This window comes from Typopeltis vanoorti, chromosome 6 (assembly GCF_054136105.1).
Source record: "Typopeltis vanoorti isolate ZY-2024b chromosome 6, IOZ_Tvanoo_1.0, whole genome shotgun sequence".
Lineage (NCBI taxonomy): Eukaryota > Metazoa > Arthropoda > Arachnida > Uropygi > Thelyphonidae > Typopeltis > Typopeltis vanoorti.
Window position 1 is genome coordinate 45,041,179 of NC_143554.1, and position 16,448 is coordinate 45,057,626.

Consider the following 16,448-nt stretch of genomic DNA (forward strand, 5'->3'; position numbering starts at 1 on the left):
ATACTTAAGAATAAGCATGGAAGTTTTAAACATTCGTGCGTTCATTAATATTAAAATATTTATTATTAATAAGATAATAATAATTCAAGAATATTTGAATGAAATTTCAAACTTTCATGTTCTTTATTTTATTGTACACTGTGTTGTTTCTGACAATTACATGCCGTTTCAAACTTTCAGTAAATATAGGTATTATTTCTGGGAAATTCCCATGTTACTCCTCTTAAAAACTATTATCATTACGGCTATTTTTTTTTTTTTTTTTTTTTTTTTTTTTGCCTGTCTTCATTTAGGAGTGTCCCTTTTTCAGTAAATAGTTTTTCTTCGTTTGTAGATGCTTGTAAATGTCCTGATCTTTAACGTAATCGAACTCCTCTACACATGCGTAAGCTAAGAACATCATTCATGGGTTACTGCAAATCAAAATATTTATTTTATGTGTTGGTTGTGCGGGTTTTTGCTGATTGTGGGAGGTATTAAAAAACCCTGCTTTCTAATTTGCACGTCTGTTTGTTTCCGGGGAAATACTGAAGTATTATAAATGATGGATGGCAAACTTGCACACGTGGCTAAAATTTTAAAATAAAATAAAATAAAATAAAAAAGTGCAACATCAGTTCCTTTAGTGCCTTTTTTCTTGGGTGCAGCTTGAGTTTATTGTTTTGATTTGGATATGGAATTAAAAACCGTTGTTAGCAATGCAGCAGTATTCTTTACTGTGGGATTATTTTTAACTGGAATGTAAGTTTATGTTAATTTATTATAACAACCCTGAGGTATCTCGTAATAATAAATAATAATAACTTCCATGGAGTTATCGGACTCGTGGGAAGTCTAAGAATAAAAATTCAGTGACACTTTGTCATGCTCTAAGGTAGTCACGAAGATGTGTGTGCTTATTCACCATACAATAATATTTCTTTCGTGTGTATGTACTTGTCGCATTCTTGGAGAATTCGAGTAAGTGTGACACTGACATAGAAACGATATAGCTGGAAAAATATCACTTCACAAAACTGAAGTATTTTCTTCGAATGTTTTATATTAACACAGGAAATAGTCTACATCGATGTCGATAATTGAAAAATTCACCTGTCACAAAAGAAATAACATCCTGAAATACTGGTTCCTATTTTAAGCTTCTTAACCAATCTCGCCAAACTCCATGTCAATGTCAATAATCATCACCTCTTGTTTATCAAGTTCTGTAGTTCAAGTTTTTGCAGTGCAGCCTGACATTTTTTTGAAATTACTAATCGGGCATTTTTCATAATACTCTATGCAGACATTAACCTTAAACTCACCATTCATTCATGCAGATGTTATTCTTATATCTTTGTTACTAGTTCATGAGCAGTTTAACTGCTATTAAACAATTAACTTGTTAATAATAGCAAATGTATAATCAGCCGTAAATTAAAGATGCGAAGAAATTATATTCTTGGCATCTTAATTTATAGTATAACCAATTGGATAAAACTTTCGACATCTCTATTCCAGAGTATTTTAATAATGAGGTGTGACACCTTTTGACTAGTTATATATGGAAATATGACTTCTGCATTACTTCAACCTTTGGTATCACTCCCTGGTCGCTCCCACTGATGAGACCTCAATAAAGGTTGAAACTAGTCTGGGTAGTAGGCCCGATGTCCTTATGTGCATTGCATTGTGGGATACTAAGGCAATTGAAGAGAAGTCATCAGTTTGTGTATACAAGTAGCCCAGTTGTGAAGTTACTTCACATGCAAACTTTATTTGTTTGCACTTGAATAAAGGATGAAACCAAGACTATAATTTCTTGGCATCTTTAATTTATAGTATAACCAAGTGGAAAAAACTTTCAACAACAACAGTATTTTTTGTATGTAACATATTATACAGATGTCTTCATTGAGTCAGCAGAAAGACTCATTATGGGAGACCACACTAATCATTATTCGCACAATATGTCTTCATTGAGTCAGCAGAAAGACTCATTATGGGAGACCACACTAATCATTATTCGCACAATATGTCTTCATTGAGACAGCAGAAAGACTCATTATGGGAGACCACACTAATCATTATTCGCACAATATATCTTCATGGAGTCAGAAGAAAGACTCATTATGGAAGACCACACTAATCATTATTCGCACAATACCCACCTTACCTCTTTTTAAACTCATTCACTGTCAGAGCATGCACCTCTAGCAATCCATTCTGCTCATTCACTACTCTTCAATAAAAAAAAAAAATAAATAAAAAAAATTAGCCTGCACACCTTACAAAACTTGCTAGGATCATCCCTACTTCTTGTCACATATTGAAAATTTTTTTTGTGTGTGTCAATCTTATATAACCCTTTAAAGACAGAGCAGTTACAAGTGCCTCAAAAGATGTAAGATATAAGCAAGTCTGAGACAACAAATAATTGACCAGTTTCAAAGTTGTTGATTAGGAACTAGCCAAAAATTATGATCATCTTATAGATTATCATAATATCTCATATCCCTTTGAAGGTATATACCAAAAAATATCTTTAATCTTTCGACTGCTTTTCATAATAGGAATTCTGAGCATGGAGCATATATATGTTAGAAAATATATAAATGTGTGTGGGCATGTGTGGTAAATATTCATCAATCCATTCTTACACCCATATACTAACTGACCGCTCTCTAATCCATTGAACACCAGTCCTCATTTGCTGATTGATATTTCAACATCATTATTGTTATTATTATGCATATTTCCATGGAGTCAGAAGACTCATTTGTAGGAGACCTGCATCAACCATTATTCACACAATACCTGTCTTACTTCTTAAACTCATTCACTGTCAGGACATTCGTAACTACCTTTGGCCATCTATTTCACTCATTCACCACTCTCCAAGCAGAAAAATTGGGTTGCACCTTACTAACCACACTCTTACACAACTTCCAGGGATGACTCCTTGCTCTCTCCCTGCTTATCATGTATTGAAAAATTTCTTTTGAATCAATCCTATAAAACCACTTTATAACTAGATTCTATTCAATCATCTAATTTGCAACCCACATGCTTTACATCTGTACTCATGAAGAGCATTCCAGAACCATCTCATCATCTTGGTCACTTGTCTCTGGATTCTCTCCACCACAACCTCATCCTCCAAAAAACCCAGATGATCAAATTTCCATGGTAGTCATTTTTTTTTTTTTGTCTCCATTCCATGGTAGTCAAGGTGCAGCCATATCGCTGCCTTATTAAGAGGAATATTAATTCTTCTGTGTGTGTGTGTGTGCGTGCACGCACTTCAACATCAAAGTAATCCTTTGAGTTGTTTAAAGAACTTTTTGCAGTATGTTCTCTGTCTACCATCACAAATTCCTAGTGTCATCAGTTTCCTGCAATTCATTTCCATCAATGTAATACACAGTATATAATAATGTCATCTCAAAGTGCATAACCTTACTCTTTGCTACATTGAACTGATATCTTGGAGAATTTGCAACCCACATGCTTTACATTGAACTGATATCCATTACCTCACCCACACTGCCAGTTAATATAGATCATCCTCCAGAATCTCTGTATCACCGTTATCTATTTGCACCTCCCATAATTTTGCATCATTGACAAATAGCTGAATACATCTGAACTGAAATCATGCCCTGATCATTAATATACAAATTAAACAGTAGTTGCTGTAGTATAAAGCTTTAAGACAGTCCATTAGTCACCCTCATTCTCTGGGATTCCACTCCATCATATACTACTCTCTGGTGTGTCTGCCTGTCATCCTGCCACTACCATGTATGCCAACAGCTTCATATGTTTCCATTTGCTCCAATTTATGTGATAATTTTTTTCAGGGTATTTTGTTAAATGTCCAGCATCATCATCGTATCCACTTCCCTTATCCAATTCAGCTTTTATTCTGTTAGAAGGATAATGAGTAGAAGTGTTAGAAGTGAATAAAGAGGATGAATACTGAGTACACAAAATGTCAATAAGGCAGGGGGACTAGATGGAATTTCACCATGTGTTTTAAGGAAATGTGCCTAAACTTGACTGTTTAATTAAAGTCTTGTAATGACCAGGTTCCTGGAGAGTGGATGGAGGGTAAGATAGTACCATTGATGGAAGTTTTTTCACTTGGTTATACTATAAATTAGATACCAAGGAATTATACTTGGTTTAATCCTTTATCCAAGTGTAAGCAAACAAAGTTTGTGCCTGAAGTATTTTCAGGACAGGGGAAGCTCGTATAAGGAAGTTATTCACATCACTTGCCTTAGTATCCCATAATGCAAAGCACATCTCCTTGCGGAATGTATAATGCTGTGCATTATTGGAAAGGATCCAGACCGTTTCAACCTTTATTATTATTATTAATGTTTATTATTCACATCACATTTACAAATTATACATATTATACTATTCAACTTGTATAATTATGACAATATTTCACAATACAATTCAATGCACAGTACAAATGTTACATAATAAAATTCAAGTATTACTATCATATTCTGTGGGTACTAACACTTATTATGGCTATTATTTTATTATGGTTAATAAAAAGTTTTTATTGAGGTCTCTTCAGTGGAAGCCAGACCCAGAGGGATACTAAGGTTGAAGTAATGCAGCAGTCATATTTTCATAGACCTAAAAATATTTCAGGCACATACTTTGTTTGCTTACACTTGGATAAAGGATTAAACCAAGTATATAATTTCTTGGTATCTTTTATTTATAGTACCATTGCATAAGAGTAGTGGTAGAATGGAGATATCAAACTATAGGCCTGTTTTTATTTCTTCTGTAGTTATGATTTTGGAGAAATTTATAAGAACACATATACAGACTTGGGCAGATGAGGGTAATATTTTTTGTGCAGGCCAGCATGGATTTGTTAAAGGATAGTCTTGTTTTAGTAATTGGTTACCTTTTACAATAAAGTAACAAGAGCATTGGATGAAGGTAAGGCATACACTGTCATTTTTTGGATTTTTTCAAGGCATTTGACAGGGTGCTACATGACAAGTTGAGTTTTTAAGTTGCATCGTATGGATTTGGATATCAGGTCAGTGGATCAGATTGGTGATTGTCTCTCTGATAGACATTAGAGTTGTATATGGGAGGAGCAATATCAGAGAGTAGGAAGGTTACAAGTGGAGTTCCACAGGGTTCAGTCCTGGGACCAGTGCTGTTCAACTTTTATGTCAGTGATATTGTTGCAGGACTACAAGATGTTCAGTTGTTTGCAGATGACGATCTGAAGCTTGGGAGAGTTATTAGTAATAGTCCTGATGTTTTGGTTCTTCAAGAGGATTTGAATAAGCTGGAAGGGTGGGCAAAGGCATAGGATTCAGTTTAATGCAACTAAAAGTATGGTTTTAAAATTTGGGATCCACTGAAGGAATGCTTCATACTCACTTATTGGAGTTATACTGGAAGAAGTGCAGGAAGCAAGGGATCCTGGGATGATTTGGGGTGATTGTGAATAGAGATTTAAAGCTTTTGGGGACATATTGCAAAGGTTGTGGAGACATTTCAGAGAATTGTAGCAATGTCAAGGAAAACATTGACCATGAGAGATAAAATTTTGCTGGTCCCATTGTATAAAGCTTTGATCAGACCACATCTGGATTTCTGTGCTCAGATCTGGGATTTGAAGGGGGTGGAGTAATCTTGGAGAGGGTGCAGAGATGGATAACAAAAATTATGTCAGGACTGTACAACGTTGATTGTTAAAATAGACTGAGGACATGCAGAGTTTGGTGGATAGAAGGCAAACGGGGGGGAAGGGAATATGATTGGACATTTAAGCTGTTGAAGAGTTATCATATTAACACTGAGGGAAAGGAATAATGACAAGAGGAAAGGAATAATGAAAAGAGGCCATCCCTGGAAGTTGCAAAAAGAAATGGTGAGTAAAAGGGTAAGAAGTAAGTTTTTTGCATGGAGAGTAGTATGAGTATGGAATGCATTGCCTGAGAAGGTGATGAATGTGCAAACTGTGGATGATTTTAAGGAGTGGTATGATAGACTTTGTGTTGACTTCCTGTGATGAGTCTTGTGACTCCATGGGGGTCAGGAAAATAATAATAATAAAATATGAATAAATTATTAAGACAGGAGGTAAATTATTAAGGTGGATATAAGGTGAGCTTATATCTCATAAGATATAAGGTTCACTCATAAGGTGAGCAGCACCACTTAGAAAGTGGTGCTACTCACTTTATATCCACCTATTCCTGAAATCTATTGTTAAGCAACTTTTGCAATGCCTTAGTGACTACTTGTGAGATAGTAATTGGTCTGTAAATTGTTACTTGCATCTTGGAGCCTGTTTTAGGCAATGAAACTATCTTGTCTCTTTTCATGCTCTTCAAGCCTTGTCAGAGATTTAAATTAAAAACAGCTTTTGTCATTGGCACTAGTTCTCTTGTACATTCTCATAATACACAGACTGACATGCCAACAAAACCCACTACTATATTCATATTGATATTTCTCAATGTGTTGAGTACCTCTAGTTCATCTACCTTAGTTCTCATATCAGTCTGTCACATCAACTGTGTTATCTCACCTGGATGATACATCCTTGCAAAATGATCACTCACACAGTAACTCAACTGTTTCTTCTGTTTTGAGCACTATCCTGTCACTGGTAATTATTAAAGTTATCCTTCCATAATTATTCTTCCCTTTCTTGTTACATTGTGAAAAATGCCTTAAGATTTCCTTTGGTCTGCCAAACTAATGGATCAAACTCTCTTCACTGCTTGTCTTAGTATCTCCCATAATGCAAAAGACATCTCCTTGCAGACATGTATAATGCTATGCATTAAGGGAAGGGCCAATACCCAGACTGGTTTCGACCTTTATTGAATGTTCATGTACAGATCAAACTCCAAAAAGTCAGTGTTGTTCCCCTCAGTAACAGGCTAGCTCTGCCACTGAGAAGAATTCTCAGAACCGGTTGACTCTACACTGTGGCAGGCTCACCCCACCACCGAGCAGAGCCACTCATATCTCATATCTCATAACTCCTGGCATTATTATAAAGCATAAAAATGCCACTATTTCTATACCCAGCATTATCCCCTCTAGACCCCCACTGGGCTCAACGCTACCTGATGTTGTCTCTCTTCTCCCAAGTACCCTTTCCCACAAGAGTCCACCCTTGCTACCATCCACATTGGGCATTCTAGTTTCCCTGCATTGACACACTGACTCGTTCAGAACAGCAATCTCTCCAGATGCCTATGTCCTTCCTCATTCAAATGCAAGTGGCCTCTCGCATACAATTCCTCTCTGTCCTCAAATGCTATCCAAGCATCCACATATTCCAATCCTCTCTTCTGACACATTCTAGCTATTATGTTATTCAGTATGACTGCTCTTCTGCTCAGCTCGTCACAATCATACCTAGGCAACACGCATACCATCTTTCCTCTCTGCATCTTCTTTCGTACTACCTCAAGCAAGAATTTCATATCTCTCGCTGCCCAATTTACATTACCTCTCAAATCATTTGTTCCTACCATCATAATCATCTCATCTGCCCTTTCACCCCTCTTAATTGCCATCCACACTTTCTATTGCTCCTCCAGGCAAACACTCCTCATGCATCCACAGATCATTGAATCACCGTACATTACACCTCTTACCATTCCCTCTCTCCTACTGTTTTCCATTCTCTCCTCTTCTATCATTTCCATAACTGTCTCTCATTCTCTCTCTCTCTTCCACTTATCCTATTCTCTTCTCTTCCATCATTTCCATAACTCTCTTTCTCATTTCCTCTCTTCTACTGTTCCCATTCGCTCTTCTTCCCATACCTCTCTCTCATCCCCTGTCGTCTGCTGTTTCTATACTCTCCTATTCTATCATTCCCGAACCCCTCTCTCATTCTCTCTCTCCTACTGCTTCTCTACTCTCCTCTTCTATCATTCCCAAACCTCTCTCTCTCATTCCCTCTCTCCTACTTCTTCTATTCTCTCCTCTTCTATCATTCTCAAAACTTTCTCTCACTCCTACTTTGTTTGCCTTGCATACATCTCTTCCATTTCCTAATCTCATCTTTCATACTTCTCATATCGTTCACAAGATATTCCACCTCCTCTTTCAGCTCATCTATCCCTTTCTGCAAGTTAGTAGAAAGCTCTTACTCACCATTCTTTTACCCAATCAAAACCATCTCCGTAAGCTTCACAGTGATTCAAGCCCTCCACACTCTTGACTCTTATTTTCTCATTCATACTTCGCTCATCATTCTCTCCTATCACACTACTTGTCTCCTGTTTGTCATTCTCTCCTATCACACTATTCATCTCCCATTCGTCATTCTCTCCTATCACACTACTCATCTCCCGACATTCATTTCGCATCCCTGAAGCAACTAGGTCGGTTATCGACATATTCAATTCATTAATTTCCTCCCACTGTCTACATTTTGCACATATATATGCACTCCCCCTTCTCTCACCCACCACATATCCAACTCCCGGGAAGCATGCACAAAGTCCTTTATATTATCAAATCATTCAGACTTGAAACCTTGTAAAATGTACTTGGTATTCCATGATCATTTCTGCACTCATTTATCTTAGCAAATGCTTAGCTAGACATTATGCTTGACTGCATTCCTCTGACATTCCTAGTTTCTCTACTTCTGCTACTCAAACTTCTTACTGAACTTTCTCCAAATATCCAACTCTAAAACCATCCAAATACAATGTCAGGCATATACAAGTCATGTCCATCATATTCCCTCCATACAGATATAAACTGCATACACCATTTCTCCTATACAATCTTTTCATTGATGCATTCACAATCATAGCCTTTTCTCAATTCAGTTCTCTGAATTGGCTCTTATGGCTCACAAAAACTTTTCATGGATGGGAGCCACATTAAAAAAGTTACTGTAATATTTTTTGTATTCTTTATTTATTTATTTTGTGTTTGCAGAATTCTTTAATTTTGTGGAATGCATTAATTTTATTTCAGGCTCAACTGTGCCTTGTTAATCTTATATGTGCGACTACTCCTTATGCCTTACTTAACTTAGTTCTGTTTTATTCTTAATACAACCCTAATCTATTTAACAAATATCTCTCTCAGATAATCCTTCATAATCTTATCCTTTGTTCCTACTGCAAAGTAAACAGACCTTGGCTTTTAGTCAATCTACGAAAACAGGTCATCTAATTTCTTACACTTCTCAATCAGAAAAATTTATTTAATTTTACGTCTAATTGATTTTTATATAGTCTGAGAATTTAGGGAAGGAACACAGGCAAGTTGATATACATGAAGTTAATTGCGGCAGATCTGTATCTAATTGTCACATAGGTTTTGCTAAATTTTCCTTTTTTTTTTTTTTCTTTCTTTTTTTTTTTTTTTGAGATAGTGCATTGGCAATTGATCAGGCAAGGTTCACCACAGTGCTAAACTATCTACAGTAAACGGGCAGCTGTCCCTTGAGTTACAACTAAGTACCTCAGTTATATATACAATTATACAATCAATTCACCTATTGCATAACCATATCATGAGGTCTAACATTTCACTAACACTTTTCCGAAAGCACTTTCATTACACATACTAATTCTGATTGTACTTTTCTTAAACATTAACAAAATGAGCTCACTTACGTACTCTTTTACATTGTCAGTCCAGTCAATTGAATAAGCTTCAATATGGATGGTTTGACTCTTCATCTTCATCCTTAGTTACAAATGTCGCTTGGACATATGGTGGTTCCTGCTATGGAGACTGTCCGTTACAGTCCGGGTAATTTCCCGTTGACACTGCCGCTACAATTCCTCATCAGGTTACTGGGAAAGATCTGCCAAAATCTCCGTTATGTCTGCGGGTAGTTGCATTCTCCTGGCACATCCATACATCCTAGCAGGAGCTCCCCTGATTACATCCTTGTTTCTGCACACCTGGAACTGGGTCCTCAAAAGTAGGGAAAAACTAAGAGCCAAAAGTGCTGTTGTCCCGTCTTTGTCCTTTTAAGTATCTTTTCCCATCCTTTGTTCCAATGCTACAGTATCCAGGATTATCCGTCGGCAAGATGACATCACTTCGCCCCCTCTCCCTTCGGGATCTTGGACGCTTATTTACTATTCGCAAGACTTTGCGAACATTTGTTTTTGCTTACTCATCATACTAATCTCGGTTAATCCCCCTCTCTTTTGGTTTACATATACTTTCAATGGGACTTAATTAATGTATTTTACAATAAAATAAAATATTTATCCAATTACTACATAATTTCTATTATAAAATATCTGAAAACCTCTGTAGAATTTTACACTACCGTATAGGATTATATTGCTGTTTTTTCCCACCACATTGCATTTCTATCTCCAATTTTAATAACTTACAAGATTGTGTGTGATTAATAAATACATTTCATGGTTATCACAAAAGATTAGCCAGATAAAATTCAATATCTGCAAAATAGTGGTGTCAGTCACCATCTGATTTTAGTTTATATGAATCCCATGCACACACAAGTTTACAAAATCTCTAGCACATCAGTGCCATGTGTGGACAGGTGGTCAAGAAGGAATGCTTTCTGAACAACTGAAGTTTGTTCTTCAGAATGATGAGATGAAAAGAAGATGATGATGAGAAGCCGATTTTGTAAATTAAAGATACCAAGAAATTATGTACTTGGTTTAATCCTTTATCCAAGTGTAAGCAAACAAAGTTTGCACCTGAAGTATTTCCAGGACTGGGGCAACTCGTATAAGGAAGCTAAGACTTCACATCACTTGCCTTAGTATCCCATAATGCAAAGCATATCTCCTTGTGGATATGTATAATGCTATGCATTATGGGAAGGGTCACTACCCAGACCACTTTCGACATTTATTGAGGTCTCTTCAGTGGGAGCCAGACCCAAAGGGTGATACTAAGGTTGAAGTGATGCAGAAGTCATATTTTCATATATGAGTTGCCAAAAATTTAATAATAAGGTGTCACACCTTATTATTAAATTACTCTGGATTAGAGAAAGTTGTATATGCCAGAAAAGGTTGGTCGATTGGTAGAGCCTCTGCTACTAATGGCTCGCAAAAAGTTAAGGAAGTTTGAGCGTGGTTAATAGTTGGAAGGGGTTCGATGCTGTTGGCACACTCTCCCTCGATGAGTCTTTGGACTTGGAGGTGTCTAATAATAATAATAAAGGTCGAAACCAGTCTGGATAGTGATCCTTCCCATAATGCATAGCATTATAGATGTCTGCAAGGATATGTGCTTTGCATTATGGGATACTAAGGCAAGTGATGTGAAGTCTAATCTTCCTTATACGAGTTGCATCAGTCCTGAATATACTTCAGGTGCAAACTTTGTTTGCTTACATTTGGATTAATGATTAAACCAAGTATATAATTTCTTGGTATCTTTAATTTATAGTATAACCAAGTGAAAAAACTTCCAACAAGCTGATTTTGTATTTGAAGCTGGACAGTGAATGGATGTTGATCAGCAGCTGCTCATGTGTTTATGGACTTGAGGGATAGTGAAAGAATGGTGTCAATGAATTCAGTAAAACATCATCCACGAAATGCCTATGGAAGAAGTATAAGTGTAACAAAAGCAATATGTTACAACATTGAAACAATAAGAAGGAAACCAAGAACAACGTGAACATTGAGAAATAGAAAATCACTCATTCTAATCAAACCTTTAAATTTCTTTAAACCTTTGTGTAATAAACAAACAGAAAGTTGAAATTAATTAAGAGAAACCAGTTCATGGTAAATTTTATTTTTACATCATCCTCAGATGATAGTGCAAAACCTATAATGTTTGCACTGTTTGGATAATTAAACTATATGATTGAATTTCAGAGATAGTCAAATAGGTAGTGAAGTTGGAGGAGCTAGGAGAAGAGGCAGTAAATGAAGGCAAAAAAGTTGGGTAATGAGATCCTGGAAGGGGATTCAAGGGCTAGTAACCTTCAGCATGGGATATCAGACAAATGCAAGTCTTGCCCATCATACAAAAGGTATCATGGATGATGTAATGAGGAAAGTTGAGTTGAGGCTTTGCAGTGGACTCCAGTTGCAGTTCAGTTATGAATAAGATATCAGGTTTAAATGTCTGTAGGTTGTGGTATACATCATTGATATTAGTGTCAAGACCTCTAATGTTAGTAACTTGCATATATAGGAATAGGCGAGGCTTGTCATGAAAGAGCCTACAGATTGGCAGGAAGGTGAGAGTTATCTAGTATTCTGGTGGGTAGATGGACAGTTGGATTGTTGCTAATGGTATCAGACACTTTGGCATCACTGTCCTCTTGATCAGGAGAAGGGAATTTGGTTTGATTTATAGATGTTGAAGTTGTCAAGGATGACCTGATGACCTTGCTAGTTGGTTATTTTGGCTGTAGAAAATAGAGCTTAGAGAGAGAGAGCGAGACAGTCAGACAGGTCCAAATTTCAGAATGGTTTTCAGAATTTGGAGAGCAATAGAGACAGAAGCAAATGAATGCAACATAATTTGGTGAGGAAGTTTTGAGTCAACGCATTTCAAACAGCGGGGAATTCAGGGTTTGCATTCTTTGATGTGGGATGTCAATCAATGCACAAAGTGCTAACCTTATGGTGGACTGAATGCTAATGGTATCAGACACTTTGGCATCACTGTCCTCTTGATCAGGAGAAGGGAATTTGGTTTGATTTATAGATGTTGAAGTTGTCAAGGATGACCTGATGACCTTGCTAGTTGGTTATTTTGGCTGTAGAAAATAGAGCTTAGAGAGAGAGAGCGAGACAGTCAGACAGGTCCAAATTTCAGAATGGTTTTCAGAATTTGGAGAGCAATAGAGACAGAAGCAAATGAATGCAACATAATTTGGTGAGGAAGTTTTGAGTCAACGCATTTCAAACAGCGGGGAATTCAGGGTTTGCATTCTTTGATGTGGGATGTCAATCAATGCACAAAGTGCTAACCTTATGGTGGACTGAATGACTGGGTGCTAGTGGTGCATATTATTTATTGTTAAGCACAGACGGCTCGTGCATAGGCACTACGAAACTGCAGCCTTCCCAATTTTTCTTGATATATAAATATATTTATTAATTTATTTATATTTGCTTGTAATATTTAATTTTATCATCAACAATCCTATACAATTCTCTTATTTTGTATAAAAAATAATAAAAATCCATCTTGTGGCACTTAGGAGGGCAAAGGATACTAGCACCACAGTGTCATATTGCTATGTGTGCAAGCATGTGCACGTCATAGTGAGATGCGAGCTATTAGCATAATGTGGCACTGTCCGTTGTGCAGTTCCACTGTTGCTTATATGCAGTTTGCACCAGTCATGTTTACTCCATCTCTTTAAATATTTGGACATTACAATTAAAGGATTAAATTGTAATGTCAAAAAATTGTAAATCCATTCTTTAATTACAATCTAAGGAATGGATTTTATTCTTAACTAATTTTGAATTATACCAAACATTATAATTTTATCAGTAATCAGCAATATTTTTTCATGTTTAATTTTTTAAAAAAATTTTACCATAATTTTGATATTTTATCCAAACACGTATACACTGTTCTTAAGTGGGTATGTATATTTCGAAGGTTGCAGCCCCCCCCCCCCCCCATGATTTCAAGCCATGAGCCGCCACTGTTGTTAAGGTCATGAATGGTGGAACAGTGGATAGATACCTTTTTTATACGAGTTGCCAAAGTCCTGAAAATAGTTCAGGTGCAAACTTTTTTGCTTACACTTGAATAAAGGATTAAACCAAGTATATAATTTTTTGGTATCTTTAATTTACTTTTTTCTGGTCTCTTTCAACTGCAAATGAGTTTTAAATTAAAGGTACCAAGAAATTATATGCTTGGTTTAATCCTTTATCCAAGTGTATATTCCAAGTGTATATCCAAAATAATTCAACTTCTATATACAAGTTTGCCCCAGTCCTGAACTATTTTCAGGACTGGGGCAACTTGTATATAGAAGCTTATAACTTCACATTACTTACCTCAATATCCCATAATGCAAAGCCCATATCCTTATGGGTATATATAATGCTATGCATTATGCAAAGGGTCACTTCCCAGACTAGTTTATTGAGGTCTCGTCACTGGGAGCCAGACCCAGAGGTAATTGACATTTATGTCTTTAGGGGTGAGGCAAGATACTTTTCATATTCCACGCTATCTGTTGTGGTTACAGTGAGGGTAAAATTTATGAGCAGTTTGCTCGCCCTGATTGGGCATGGAGATTATGCATCGCTACAGGAAGTTAAAGTGACTTTTGGTATTTTATATTTGAATATGTCCGTTGCCTCGTATGCTGCAGCTTGCTAAACTAAATCGTTGGGGGTGTATAGACGTCTTTAGGAAGAACTTAGATGCTAAAGATTGTAGGAAAGAGAAAATATAGGGAATATTTGTATGTCTATGAAGTTGATTGTTTCTAACATACCATGGGGCGTTCAGAATCATTCTTGAGCACTTATTCTGTACTCGTATTTTGATAATGTTAGTATTAGAGGTGTGGCTCCAAGCTGTAGAGGCGTAGGTGATGATAGGACGAATCGTCATCTGGTATAGCTACAATTTAATTCTGTTACTTAGCTTGCTATTTCTATTAATTAGCGGATAGATCTGAGCGATGGATTTAGATGCCTTTGCGCACGCAGATTTATTGTGTTGGTTGAAAGTTAGCTTTTTTTGTCGAGAATTACACTCAGGTATTTTGTTTCTGTCTGCCAGGGAATTTTAGTATTGAATAATAATACATCTCCTGCAGGAGATATTAGCCTTTTCGAGAAAAGAATGGCTGAGCTTTTTGGGGGGTTGACTTCCAATCTCTATTTGGAGAACCAACCCTCCAACTTTATAAAGTTTTTCTTGAAACTTTCTGGTAATGAAATGTGGTCGGAGAGATCTGGTTAGTATTGCTGTATTGTCCACATACATGATGGAGGACATTTGATTGTACGGAATGTCAGACATGTATATAGAAAACAGATGGAGCTAGTAGGGATCCCTGTGGCACTCCAGTGAAGATATGGTACTGGGATGAGGTAGAACCAGTGGCGTAGCTAGAGGGGGGGGGGGCGGTCCGTCCCGGGCGGCACTTTGAATCTTTTTGAACTTTTGCAGTTAATTCTAAAATACAGTCTCGAAAACTCAGTTTCAAATATTGTAATAGTGCTGCAAATTTTCCTCATAATTGCAGTGTTGCTAGTTGAGAGGAGTTTTTCTAAATCAAATTAATTAAGAATTACCTACATTACTATGAAATAGACGTTGCCAATGTCATCGATGATTTTGCTACCAGCAAGCAAGAAATATAACATTTTAGAATGTGGAAATTAAAGTTTTACTTCAGAAATAAACATAGCGTTTTAATTTATTTCCCTATGCGTCGTTTTGACTTTTTTTAGTATTGTAGTATTTTTGGTGTGTATTGCGAGAGGCGGCAAACTCATGGACCGCCCCAGATGACAGTAGCTCTGGCTACACCACTGGGTAGAACCATTGATTTTGACTTGTATTGATCTATTCTGAAGATATGAACTGATTAGATGAACTATTTTTAGTGAGATACCGGCTGAGATAAGTTTATGTAGGAGTCCGAAATACCAAATTTTGTCAAATGCTTTGGATAGGTCTAGAACAGTGGTCTCCAAACTTTTCGCCATGAGGGCCACATTGGGTACTTCAGCACTGTTCAGCGGGCCGTAGTAATAAAAAACTCTAGAACTAGATATATGAGTTTTATTGAAAGCAGATAAAAACTGATTACAGAGTATGTGAGATTAAATTATCGTATATTAATGACAACGAACACTATCAGCAAATTCTCATATTTTTATCACAAATTATAATAAAATCATTAATGTGAATGATGTAACCGTGTTTGTATTTTTAAAATCTTATTAAACTCAGGTTCAAATTTTTAAGTGCTAATTACAAGTAGCGATTTCAAATGTTCATCAGATAAATTTACCCTGTATTTTGACTTGATATATTTCATTCGGGGAAAAAGTTTGTTCGCAAAGATACGTTGTCCCAAAAAATAGAGATAAATTTACAAGCAAATTTCTTCAAATTTGGGAACTGCTCAGAGTTCAAAAATTTATAAAAATCGATCAAGATTTCTTCCTTGTATTTATCTTTAATATGTTCATTTGCCTGAAGTTCAATAATTTCCATTTGAAGTTGACTTGGGACATCAGTAACAAGTCAACGGATTTTGAAACAATCTTATTTCCCTAGCATTGGCGTCCAAATCAGCAAATCGCTTCTGAAATTGTTGTTTAAGATCTGAAATAACTAAATTTGCGAACGAGAAAGGAAATTCTGCTTCACCCTTTTTATGCAATTCTGTACAGTATGGCATATGAGCAAAGTTACAATTTTTCACCTGGCCTCCCAGAAGTATCAACTTTGCTCTGAGTGCCTTGATATGA

The 16,448-nt window shown here is 36.4% G+C and overlaps 1 protein-coding gene across 4 annotated transcripts in view; it reads left to right on the forward strand.

The window, feature by feature from the left end:
- Positions 1–465: 465 nt before the first annotated feature.
- The window catches only part of LOC150105417 (sugar transporter SWEET1-like), a 161,261-nt gene continuing 145,278 nt past the window's right edge, over positions 466–16,448 (forward strand). For 3 of the 4 annotated variants that reach the window (XM_090394790.1, XM_090394792.1, XM_090394793.1), the window contains exon 1: positions 466–741. In XM_090394790.1, the coding sequence (XP_090250916.1) occupies positions 674–741 (68 nt within the window). In that variant the 5' untranslated portion in view covers positions 466–673. The remainder of the gene's footprint in view (positions 742–16,448) is intronic. The other variant, XM_090394791.1, reaches the window with a different exon arrangement.